A 13148-nucleotide genomic window follows, 5' to 3' on the forward strand; every position below is an offset into this window, starting at 1 on the left:
GAAAACTAGCCCGGGAGGGTTTGGATAATGTGTAGGGACCTAGAGATTGACAATAGGTAACGGTAAGGTTAGGTAGCTACATTGGACAGGTAGCTGGGGACATAGAGAGGGTAGTTTGGATGATAATGACGTGGTATGTGCTTAGTTTAAAGGGAAGACGGGGAGCACTAAGTTAGCAGGGCAACAGGTAGTTTAGATGATGCCGTGTGAGTGTTGGAGGTGTATTCAGAAGTGTATTGTGAAAAGTGTGTAGTTAAAAGGTGTGATTGCACAGGTGTGCAACTGAACAGGTGTGTGGAGCAGTGTATGAGTGAGAGAAGGTGATTGTGCGTTGTGTTGACCAAATGGTCCAGGGACCAAGGAGGGTGCAGGTGGCACCATGTGAGATTGCACAGGTGTGCAACTACAGGTGAATGAATGACAGGTGTATGGAGAATGGTTGTGTGAAATACATGGAGTGTGGAATACATGGAGTGTGGAATATATGGAGTATTGGAATGGATGGTCGTGGAGTGAGTATGGTGGAAACTATGGAGTGTAGTGGAAGGTGCGATGGTGTGAATGGGGGAAGGATGGACCCCCATCACCAATACCCAGGGAGGGTAGTGTAAGTGTTAGGTAGAGGGTATAGGTAAATTGTGGTTGGATATTGGCATCTGTGGTGCGGGTGAAAGAATGGTATTTGGATGGGTGCATTAGTGTTGTGGAAATGGCTGGGCGTGTAGCCTGTTAGTGTGTGTAGTTGGTTTGGGCACTCCACCACTGTGAGGATGTCGGCCAGGTGAGGCCGCAGGTGGGCTCTGGGAGCCGGTAGAGTTGTTATGGATGGGGCCTGAGGATCCGGAGGACGGACCCGGGTAGCCCAGTGCCAGAGGGCACCGAGGGGTGACAGAGCCAGGAGGGGCCTTCCCCAGTTAGATAGGTTAGGGTGAGGAGCTAGGTAAGCTCGGGTGGCAACTGCAGTGGTGGAGGTGTGCAGGTGGGTATACCTGCTTGGAGAGCTACACGACTCAGCCCAGAAATTGTGCAAGGGCACCGGGAGATGAATCGGGGGAGTGAGACCCCAAATTGAGAAGCACCACAGTTTGGTCAATGGGAATTGGTTTTTAGAACCCATAGTGTAAGTTGGCCAATGGATTGGCAGGGAAAGACCCCGGGTAGTGTAAAGTGTGTTAATGTCATTTAGAAAGTAGTTAGGATGAAAATCTCCTTGCACCATCTACATCCACTCACCTGAGGTGACGTAACTCCACACCATGCCATGTTTTATTATTTTTATTGTGCAGATGTTTGGAATGTGAGACGCATCATGACGTGGGTGTGACATTGTGCTGATGTTCCATCTCTCCCTCCTTATGAGGATTGATGATAAATTGGTGATGGCAAATTTGGTTAGAGGGATTGTGGAGACGAATTTGGTGTAGGGAAAATATGGGGAAGACGTGACAGTAGTGACGGATTTGTAAATGTGTAGATTGTTGTACATATGGGGTAAGGGCAAGGGTAGAGTAGGTGACAGGGGGGGGTGACGTACGGTAGGGACGAGCTTTTCTCACTTCGCTCTCCGTACGCACTTCGCCTTGCATTGCCTTGATTGATGTGTACCCTTGTGACCTTACCCCTCGCTCATCTGTCTTTTCCCCCCTTTTGTCTCCCACATGAGGACCTGTGTGCCACTGGGCGCCGAGGGGAGCGTGCGTGAGTCCGCCATTGTGCACCCGGAACTCCCAGAACCAGCTGTCTGCATCGATGCACCACATTATGGACCACATGTCTGTGGCTGTGCACCACTGATGGACCCCATGGGTTGGGGCATGGCCCCTCTGCTGGAACTGGCCATGAAGGCCCGAAATCTTGTTGGCGGACCTTGGCCACAGGGCACCGATGCCACACAGGTGAACCACACGTAGTCGGCCCTGTGGGCCATAAATAAAGAAAATAAAAACGGACACGTTAGGTGCATTTTATTAATCCAAATAGGCCACCAGCAAAGAAGATGACAACACCTGGAAGATAGTAATAGCCAGCAGAGGGAGCCGAAGAGCAAGAGACCACCTGCAGGGTTAGGGGTTGTCGGTTTATTTTATTCATGAACAGTGATGACTGTGCACCGATTGGTGCTTGAGGGTGTGTTGGTGCGTTTTGGGTGCTTTCAGGGTGCATTGATGCAGAGCAGACTGTCTCTCCCCCCCCCCCAAAAGAACAATCACAGGTCCTGGGTTGCATTTTGTAAATAAAAGCAGAGCCATTGTAAATAATGCTCCCCACCGTCAGTGTATAGTTTGAAGACCATTCCGCAATTCGGTTAGCTGTGGGCGTGAGTCTGTTAGGTAGAGTGCAATGGAGCAGCGGGACATATTTATTTATGTTTTAAAACTGTCGCACTCAGGGTCAGGTTAAAAGTAGAGGGAACTACACCTACATGTCACACTAAGTTAAAGTTATAGGCCCGGGACGTGCCGAAGAGGAGGAGGGCGCAGTGTTGTGGATATGAGGATTGTGTTTTTTTTATTGTGTTTTTTATTATTATTGCTTTATTCTGGACCCTCCTTACTCCAGTTATGTATAAAGGTCAAAGGGCATCCCATAATTAGGTCATAAACAATCACGTCAGCCAATCATAGATTTCCCCCTTGTTGATAGTTATATCTTTATTATGTGTATTAGGGTAAGGCCTTGTCTTCCATTAAGATGACACTCCATTGCACCAAGTGAAATAAGATAGATTCCCTTCATTCCCCATTCCCACTCCCAAAACTTCCATTGCCAAGCCTCAATTGCCAGCTACATCCCCTCCAAGCCTCCATTGCCAACTGCACTGGGCAGTTTGCCAGGTTTGCTACAGCTGTGGGTTGTTGATTTCACCCCAAAGCCGCCATTAAGCATGTGCTCAGCTCGGGGAAGAAGGGCATGCCCGCCCATCGTCATCAAGGGCGGAGCCAGAGGGCCGTGCCGACCAATCAGGGCCGAGGCGAGCTGACCGATGGGCGTGTCCTGAAGGCCGGCGGCTTGATCACCTGAGGCGCTATAAAAGCGCGCGCGCAAGAAGCGAAAGTGTGGTTGGACTGAGTACGAGACGGAGACGAGTCCTGGAGAAAGCACGCGACGTCCACACAGCAGCAGCAGCAGCAGCCACAGCAGCAACAGCAGCAGCTTCAGCAGCAGCAGCAGCAGCCACAGCAGCTTGGGGCCTTGACGGCAGTTTCTGAGCAGGGCCGCGAAGGAACGGCGGCTGCTAAACGCGCCGATCGTGCTGCAGTACCCGTGGACCTTCCTCTCCCTCCAGCCATCCACCTCCTGCCTTTCCATCCTTTTGTGTATGTGAGTTTGTTCTGTGTGTCTTGTCCCTGGGTATTAATTAAGCTTGTATAAGCTAGCATTGCACTGTGTCTCTAATATCTTCTGTATATTATTTTATTATCTTTCCTTCTCCTTGGTTACTTTTGGGTGTAAATAGAAATAAATTATGTTGGTATTTCCAACCTTTTTGTCTTCTTCTTCTTCCTCTTCTTCTTCTTCTTCACATCCGTGTCGCCTTTGTCTTTTCCCTATTGAATACCTGTGGCGCGATCCGGCCAACGTTCGGGAATCGGGTTAGTCGGGGTAACTGTTCGGCCACGGTGCCATCCGCTCGGCAAACCAACATCCTTATCCGCGGTCCGTAACAATATATATATATATATATATATATATATATATATATATATATATATATGTATGTATGTATGTATGTATGTATGTATGTGTATATATATATATATATATATATATATATATATATATATATATATATATATATATATATATATATACATATATATATATATATATAATTATATATATATATATATATTAGTGGGGTATGCTTACACACTGTAAGCAATAAGTATGTGGGTACATAACAATTATAAGCTTTATAATAATAGACAAGTATCAACGACCGCCTGCTAGATATCGTTATTATTATTTTGATTTTTGATTTTTACAGACGTTTTACGGTTTTTTTTTAACGTAAATTTTCATTTACGGCCATTTTTTCTTTTTTTCCTTTGCAGACATTATTGCCATGTATATTTCACAGTTTACAATTCTAGAAATTACAATTTTCAAATGCTAGATATTGATTGAGGTTTTTTTTACGGATGCGTTTCCAGTTATTACGTAAATTTTCATTTACAGACAACTTCCGACGGTTCTGGGATTTATTTCCGGTGCACTGGCTTCGACTTCCTTCGACACGCCAAATTTCACTTTTATACGACACCCAGAAGGTACCAAGCATTAATATCAGTCAGTCGGTGGATAGAAAGAGCTTCATTTTTGTATGAATATATATTTAGTTTTATTTTTTGCAGGCAGAACGCTAGAGTGACCATGTTGAACTGGTATGGTGAAGAACGCGCTTTCGCTAGCAAAGCTTTTTACAAGAATAATGATGGTGCAACTGCAGCACAACGTCAATTCAAACTCCATTTCAATGTTCAACGTCATGGAAATGCGCCGTCTGTTCGTGCTATCAAGTTATGGGTTCAGAAGTCTGAGAGGACCGGTTCAACTTTAAAAGGGAAACTGCCGGGAGCACCCAAATCAGTAAGAACGGCACAAAACATTGAGCATCTAAGTTGAGTCAGTTTTGAAAAGTTTGCATCGCTCCAGCTGAAAGCATGCATCAGCCTTAAGAATTTCTCACACGACACTACGCCACATATTGCATAAGGATTTAAAGTTTTATCCCTATAAAATTCAAACTGTCCAGGAATCAAGTCAAGATGATGAGATTGCTCGCAAAAATTTTTGTGAGGGAATGCTTGGCCATGTTGCAGAACATCATGAATAATTGGTGTCAAAGATTGGAGGAATGTGTCAGACGGAATGGTGCGCATCTCCTAGATGTTCTTTTCCACAAATAAATGGCATGTTATGTACTTCACTTTCTTGTAAGAGTTTTGAAATACAACTTTATATTACCTTTACACGAGTGTTAAATATAACCATATTTCTGGCTCACCCTGTATATATATATATATATATATATATATATATATATATATATATATATATATATATATATATATATATATAATATTGTCGCGTCCGCGGCTTGTTATCACCAGCCTCGGACGGATGGACCGAACCAGCTTTAACTCCCGAGGCGATCTCCCAATCTGGCGGTTATGACACGTGCGGGATGGAAGAAACACGAAGCGTTTATCTTCATGAACACAAGGGTTTTTTTCTGAAACCCAACCAAGAACATTACAACGAAAACGTAACAATAATTATTTACAGCAAAATAAAGGTGAGGAATGAAACTAATGAAAATAAAGCTGAGGTAAAATGCTATGGTGAGGTACCTCCATACAGATACAAACACGCACACAGGATAAAGTAATAAAATTAAAATTTGCCTCCAGCACTTAGCTGGCCCCAATATGAATCCTGTGGTACGGTCAGCGGCTGTCGAAGCCCGCAGCCACCAGGTGGGAAGCACGGCAAAATGGCAGCAAAGCCGCGCGTCCAACTCGCCCGTTATCGAGGCAGGTGGCGAGCACAGCCCTCATTCCCTTCTCCTCCGTCCACCGCTTCACATTCCTTCGGCGTGGGGAAGGACAGCGTGGCCTTCAGCTCCCCGAAGAGCCCAGCATCCAAAGCCTCGTCGCGAATGCCACAGAATAATACAAACGCTCTCCTCAGCAGAACACAAAACGTACAAGCCTCCTCTCCGACGAGCTCCCCTCGTGCTCTCGCTCAAGACGTACCAAACATGAAGCTTCTTCTTCGCCTGCCTACGTCATCCAGCCACGTCACTTAGGGGGTGGGGGCGGGGATGGTAGGGGGGATGTGGTTCTGGGTGGCATGCTGGTCCCGTTCCCCACCCATTGAACCATTTTTGCCCTGCCCCTCCTGGGCGGGTCTTTGCCGTATCGTGTCCATGGAGCGTGAATACTAGCCGGCTGATGTTTTTCTTGGCCGGCGGCTGCCATAAATGTTAAGGATGGCCACAGAGGGCATCACGAACGAGGGAAATTAACCTTAAACCCAACTACTAATTAACACGTCATCATCACTTGTATGATGAACATTTAAACACCACCTTGAGCTACATCCTCCCCACCCATGTACATCGAGATGCTCCTACATGTCACACGGTCCAGACTATTCCCTCCTGAATCCCACCGCTCTCACGGTACTCTCCCACCTACCCCTATAAACGCAACAGTATTTATATTGAAAATTCCAATTTGAATAACAACTTATATATGTATTTTTTGGAATCATGGCCCAGCTATAAGCTATCATCCCGGTTTTTCGCAGGCAGAGTGATTCATCAGTGTGTGTGCTATCCCTTGAATGGACGTTAAACTGAATGTCCTGTCTGCCGGCATTAGTTGATGGATGTTAAACATCCCACAGTGTTCTTTAAGAAGAGTAGGCGAGTTATCGCCGGAACCATTAACAAATTCCAAATTTCTGCCCTGACATCCTGAGTTGGAGTGGTGGCGCCCCATCCAGGATTGTAGCTTTGTAACTGCTCGGGGATTAACAAGGCTCTGCATAGGGCATGGAACATGATGATGATATATTATTTAAAGGCCATCACATTTGATTCTCTTTGTCTCTAGTTTTTATTTGTTACCATCTTTCCCATCCCCCTCCATAGGTAGAATAAATAATTACCCTTTACCATGCAGATTTACCCGGACAATGAATTACAACGTGGTTACAGTGCCCTTTGAGGCAATAATATGACAACATTCAATTAGCACCAACCAAAAACACAATTATTATCAAAATTCATCATATATAACTATGAAAAAAACACGTCATATATTAAACATGTCATATATAACTTGGCAAGTTAAACACGTCATATATAACTTGCCATTTCCAATGTGTCAGCTTCTCACATCATGAACCATGCTTTCTCCAAAATGCCTGTGTAACTCAGTGCAGAAACACAATTATCAAAATTCATCCTGCATGGGTCGCCATTCCGACACAGTAAGTCAGGGAAGAAATTATGCAATTTGTTCATGGAGCCAGTGATAACTCAACTACCCTTCTTGAAGGATAACGTGGGATCTTTAACGTCCATCAACTAATGATGGCAGATGGGGCGCCGGTTTAATGCCCATTTGAGGAGCAACATACAGTACACATTAATGATTCACCCTGCCTGTGAAACACCAGGATGACAGTTTATGGCTGCGTCAGGATTCAAATCCATGCGAGACAGCTCAGAGGTGAGCGTGTGTACCTCGAGTCCATCCTGCCAGCCATTGTAAGCCACTGGTTAAACCAATAGGTAACTAGAACTACACTAGGTAGAGCACATACCTCTGCCAGGCTGAACAGGTTACGCTTTGTATTATATTAATTGGTCAGATCTGGATTCAGATCTGAACCAAAACCTAATCAGCTTGTTCTTCATACCTAACCAACTCATCCACCAAGTTTTGACATAATCCGTCCATAACCTTTTGAAATATCATGCTATATTTCGTTTTTGGCCACATCTCTCAATGGCGAACAATCACTTGAAATTTTAAAAACTCTAGTGTCTGGATCCGGATTCAGATCTTCACCAAAATTGAATGAATTTGTCCTCGTCTCACACACAACCTGTCCACCAAGTTTATTCCAAATCTGTCCACAACTTTCTTGAAATATCGTGCGATAAATCGTTTTTGGCCACATCTCTCAATGCTGAATAATCACTTACAAAATTAAAACAAATGATCTGGATCCGGATTCAAATTTTCACGAAAATTGAATTAATTTGTCCTCATCTCACACGCAACCTGTCCACCAAGTTTAGTCCAAATCTGTGAACAACCTTTTTGAAATATCGTGCTATATTTCGTTTTTGGCCACATCTCTCAATGGTGAAGAATCACTTAAAAACTAAAACAAATGATCTGGATCCACATTCAAATTTTCACCTAAATTGAATGAATTTGTCCTCATCTCACACCCAACCTGTCCACCAAGTTTAGTCCAAATCTGTGCACAACTCTTTGAAATATCGTGCGATATTTCGTTTTTGGCCACATCTCTCAATGGTGAAGAATCCCTTTAAAAATTAAAACAAACTAGTGAGATACCCGTGCTACACACGGGTGGGTAGGAGGCCAGAAGCAAACAGGCAATGCAGATACGGCGAATGCTAAAGCATGAAACCAATAAATTCCACATTCCTGTAGCACCCTCAGTCGCACGTCAGACATGGACAGCAAGTTCGTGAAGGACTTCCATGAAAAACGTGCCCGTTCGCAAACAAACGGGTACGTTCACGTATAGAAACATTGATCGTGGGTCTGTGGCGAATCTGCATATGGCGATCCACGAAGTTCACGTTTGGAAAATAGAAACCATCACCGCATGTCGTCAGTTACTTGAACTCGATATCTATTTTTTCATTCCAAACAACATAACTCCAATCACAAATTAATCACAAAATAAACTTTTAACAACATTGTTAATGTTTCCTTCATTGTAAAAACTACCAAGTAAACAGTTAAAAGGATTTTGAGCCGATAGTTGTTACGGCCTTTGCAAGATCGATGGAGACAGCGATCTGTTAGCGTATACACCACCCAAATAGCTATGTGGAATTCTCTCATGTAGAGATTAAACTCACGTCGTTTGAACTTTGGCCGAAGTCATTATTTACTTTTAGTGATGTTTATATACAAATCAAAAAGAAGATATTTGGTTTTGGGTCGTCCTTTCCGCATATCTTGTGAGTTGGAGAGATGACCGTGATGGAGGGGAGGGGGTTGGCATTCTCTCAAGCAGGGATTCAACCCATATCTTCATAAAAGGTCTTTGTTTGAGGTCACCAAGTCCGATCGGTGCAGCTGTGCAGCCGTTTGTGCGGCACCCAGGAAAATAACGTTATGTGGGAGTCCAAACCTGAAAATGCTGGAAGCCAAAGCTGAAATTGGAAAAACAATATAGCCTATTTTACTCCAGGAGATCCCAGGATTACCCACCAAAAATATCGTTGCGATCGGTTCAGCCGTTTTTGCGGTACCTTCGAACGGACGGACAGACAGACAGACAGACGGATATTTGGTGAATTATAGTAAGATGATCTGGATCCGGATTCAGATCTTCACCAAAATTGAATTAATTTGTCCTCATCTCACACCCAACCTGTCCACCAAATTTAGTCTGAATCCGTCCATAACGTTTTGAAATATTCTGTTTACAGACAGAAAAACAGTAAGATAGACATGGATGAAAAATGAGGAGGCAGTCGCAAGAGTCCTTGGAGCTTTCAAAACATCTCCAATAAGTCCGCGTTGTGGTTATCCTTACAGCTGATCGTGCCAAAATCCTTATTTCACGTTCTCCCTGAGATTACCGAAGAGAATCTTCCGCTTGTATTTCAATTGCTCAAGACATGTTGGAGATAATTGAACAAGATTACACTTTTCTTAATCAAGTACTTGTGCAGTGATGAGGAAAATTTCATTTGTGTGCCAGCGTGAGCAAGTATAATTGTGTTTATTGGGCCAAGAAGAACCATCGTCTGGCAATAACACCAATGCGCTCAACGAAGGAAATAGTATTGGTCGTGGTCTGGCCAGGTGGCATTATTAGCCCCCGTTGGACTTAGTCCGAAACAGGGGCTTATTGATTTGGTCTCGTCCGTCCGTCCGTGCGTCCACAACCATACCTCGGAGATGTTAAATCTCCGATTTTGTTAAATCCTGGTACAAAGACAACCGATGACGTTATACATATGCACGTCATTTTGTCTCGCGATCAAAGATGGCCGACTTGCGGCCATTTTAGTTGTAAAACCACCTGATGTTGAACACGTCTACTATTTCTCAGATGTGTATTTGCCGATGTTGTTCAAACTTGGGACACAAATAATGAATTATGGTTTGTATATACAAGTCATTTTTCTTCGAGATCAGATTCAAGAAGGCCGACTGGAGGCCATTTTGTTACTTAAACGTGCCCCCATCCATTTCTCGGACATGTATGTACCGATTTTCTTCATACTTGGTACAAAGACAATCAATGCATGAATATACATGTGCAGATTTTTTTTTTTGTATACAAGATTGAGGCTCGTGTAAGAGCTAACATTAATGACGAAAAAACAAACGGACACATAACACGAAATAAAGGGAGCGGGAGACCAGATGGGGAGAGAGGGGGGAAGCACACAAGTACAACATTTGAGAGCAGGGACATCGGGAGATCTGTGGGAGGGAGAGTTTGTTTTGTCATCCGACCAAAGATGGCCGACTGACGGCCTTTAACTCCATACAGCAAAATTACAAAAAACCATGGCGGGGGTTATGACATTTTATGTATTTTTCTTGTTGTCCAAATTTTCTACTCTGACTATCTCACAGCCACCATGCCATCAATGTGTGTGCCATCCATCGCAAGGACGTTAAGCCAGAGGACCTGTCCACCAGTACAGTCATTATTGGCCGTTAAAGATCCTACGGTGTCTTTCGCAAGGAGTAGACAGATCATCGCCGATACCCCGGACAAAATTACAAATCCTGCCCAAATCACCTTCAGCCGAACGTCAGACCTGGCCAGCCGGTTCATGAAAGACTTGGGCCAAAAAACCTTTCCGGCAAACCCCAAAAAGAAGTATGTAGTCATGTTGGTCAACATCAATCAGCATGATAATAAAGGAGATTATTTCCACGTTCCACGTTCTTTGGCCCAAGTCTTTCACGAACCTGTTGGCCAGGCCTGATGTCGGACGAAGTAATTGGGGTAGGAATTTGTAATTTGTTCATGATGCCTACTCTTCTCACGTACTCTTTGCGAAGGATGCCGTTATATCTTTATTGTCCACCAACGTTTTGTGCAATGTTAAAATTGTAAAACAGGTATTTTAAAAATACTTTTTAAAAATATAACATTTAAAAAAATGAATTTTAAATGAATAAAATTAAATATTTTAATTAAAAACAATTTTTTTTAAATAAAAACCGGAATTTTGTCACAAGCTTTGTATACAAGTTCATTTAGATTGGGTGGGTCCTGTCTTGTTGCAAGCCTAAAGTGGAGGCATATCTAACATGTTTTTAGACAGGCAGGTGCAGATACAATTCATAGGCCGATGTACCCAAGCATTAAAATAAAACAACTTGTGGATTATATTTATAATAATTACATGAACCATCCTTTGAAATGGTGCGAGTATGGACAAATCCTGGGAGATACAAATAACTATATGTAGTTGTAATAATATTATTATATGCTGGACTCACAATACTGTGCTATATGCATTGTGGAACAAAATTAGCCAGTTGTAGATATTAAAATCAAGAATTATTGGAGACCCTTAGCACCTGGGTGGTTGCACATAAAGGTGCGGTTGCTCGACACACACAGGATACTTACTGTAAGGTGTAGTCCATGGTCGCGCCAATTAGCCGCACCCCATTATTCTGCAGGACTGCGTGTCCTTCGGTCCCTTGTGCTCTTTTCGACTCTTCAGAACATCCCCGCCATCATCATCGGAACCTGCGCACGTGCGAGCGCACCCGAAGCTGCGCGTGACCGCCGATGTCTACACCTGCTTTTATCACCTTGGCCCACCTGTACAACATGAGCACAGACCGCGATCTACAAGGGATCCTCCTGTACGTGAAATACACATGCAATAAACCCGACTCGGTGGCCGCCTCGCGATGAGCCCGGGCAGATGTTGCGCTTTAAGGGGGCGGAGACCCTCGCGGTTCGGTCTGTTCACCGCCCGCGTTCGAGCTACGTACGTCGTACGGCTGCCCCACCTAGATTAACGGGCCACCCAGCCCGCACCCCTCCCGCTCAAACATCCAGTCCCTGCTCAACCATCCAGTCCCTGCTCAACCATCCGGTCCCTGCTCAACCATCCGGTCCCTGCTCAACCAGCGAGTCCCTGCTCCACCACCCAGTCCCTGATCAACCATCCAGTCCCTGCTCAACCATCCAGTCCCTGCTCAATCATCCAGTCCCTGCTCAACCATCCAGTCCTTGCTCAACCATCCAGTCCCTGCTCAACCATCCAGTCCCTGCTCAATCATCCAGTCCCTGCTCAACCATCCAGTCCCTGCTCAATCATCCAGTCCCTGCTCAACCATCCAGTCCTTGCTCAACCATCCAGTCCCTGCTCAACCATCCAGTCCCTGCTCAATCATCCAGTCCCTGCTCAACCATCCAGTCCCTGCACAATCATCCAGTCCCCGCTCAACCATCCAGTCCCTGCTCAATCATCCAGTCACTGCTCAACCCACCCCACTCTGCTCAACCATCCCGTCCCTGCTCAACCATCCAGTCCCTGCTCAACCCCCACTACTCAACCCGCCTCTCACGCTCCATGCCCCCCTCCTCCTCCTCCTTCTCCTCCTCACCCGCCCCTCCCGCTCAACCGTCCAGCCCCTGATAAACTTCTCCCTCCCCCTTCAACCCAACCTTACCGTCATCTCCTCTCAATTGTGAAATTATTACATTATTAACAAATCAATTACAACATGATGTTGTGCACCGCTCATTTCCTATTCCATCTCCAAGCGCTGCATGACGTCTTTGCCGGGCATCGAACGGGGCTCGGCAATGACGCACGCTGAAATAGAGTACTCAGTTTTCACTCCGGTTGTTTTCTTGTTTGTTTTCTTGTTTGTTTGTTTTCTTGTTTGTTTGTCGAGACGATATCTCAGCCATCCTTTGAGCTAGGAAGCTGAAATTTCGTCACAATAGTGAGCAAGTGCTTTGAAAAAAAGCTATTTTTTGTTTTTTGATTAATCAATTAATTGATTAGTTATTTAATTATTATCGATTAATTAAGTACTTATTTATTTCCTTTCTCTTCTGGGCAACATTATCTCAGTCACCTTTTGAACTAGGAAGCTGATATTCGGATACGACAGTGACCAAGTGATGTGGCTATAAAGGATATATTTGATTTATTGATTAATCAGCTAATCGATTAATTACATTATTGATTGATTACTTAATTAATAATTTAATTTTCTGATTAATGACTTATTTAATTAATTATCAAAAGGTTACATCTTCGGATGAAGCACTGGTGGTTTAGGTATGCTATTCGCCAATTGATTAAGAAAATGTTGTATGATCATTATTTGTTGAATTTAATTATGCAATTAATCAATCAA

General features: G+C 44.1%; 1 protein-coding gene and 1 long non-coding RNA gene across 2 annotated transcripts in view; one reads left to right on the forward strand and one right to left on the reverse strand.

The window, feature by feature from the left end:
- LOC137423072 (uncharacterized) overlaps nucleotides 1–4930 on the forward strand; it is a 135469-nt gene extending 130539 nt beyond the window's left edge. Inside the window, exons 2-3 of the long non-coding RNA XR_010983636.2 lie at nucleotides 4180–4271; nucleotides 4356–4930. This is a non-coding gene — a long non-coding RNA (uncharacterized LOC137423072). The remainder of the gene's footprint in view (nucleotides 1–4179; nucleotides 4272–4355) is intronic.
- The window catches only part of LOC137423071 (regulating synaptic membrane exocytosis protein 4), a 375068-nt gene extending 363607 nt beyond the window's left edge, over nucleotides 1–11461 (reverse strand). Inside the window, exon 1 of the mRNA XM_068109857.2 lies at nucleotides 11392–11461. Within this exon, the coding sequence (XP_067965958.1) occupies nucleotides 11392–11408 (17 nt within the window). The 5' untranslated portion in view covers nucleotides 11409–11461. The remainder of the gene's footprint in view (nucleotides 1–11391) is intronic.
- Between the last annotated feature and the right edge of the window lie 1687 nt (nucleotides 11462–13148).

The sequence above is a fragment of the Myxine glutinosa genome, chromosome 3 (assembly GCF_964187855.1).
Source record: "Myxine glutinosa chromosome 3, kmMyxGlut1.1, whole genome shotgun sequence".
Taxonomy (NCBI): domain Eukaryota; kingdom Metazoa; phylum Chordata; class Myxini; order Myxiniformes; family Myxinidae; genus Myxine; species Myxine glutinosa.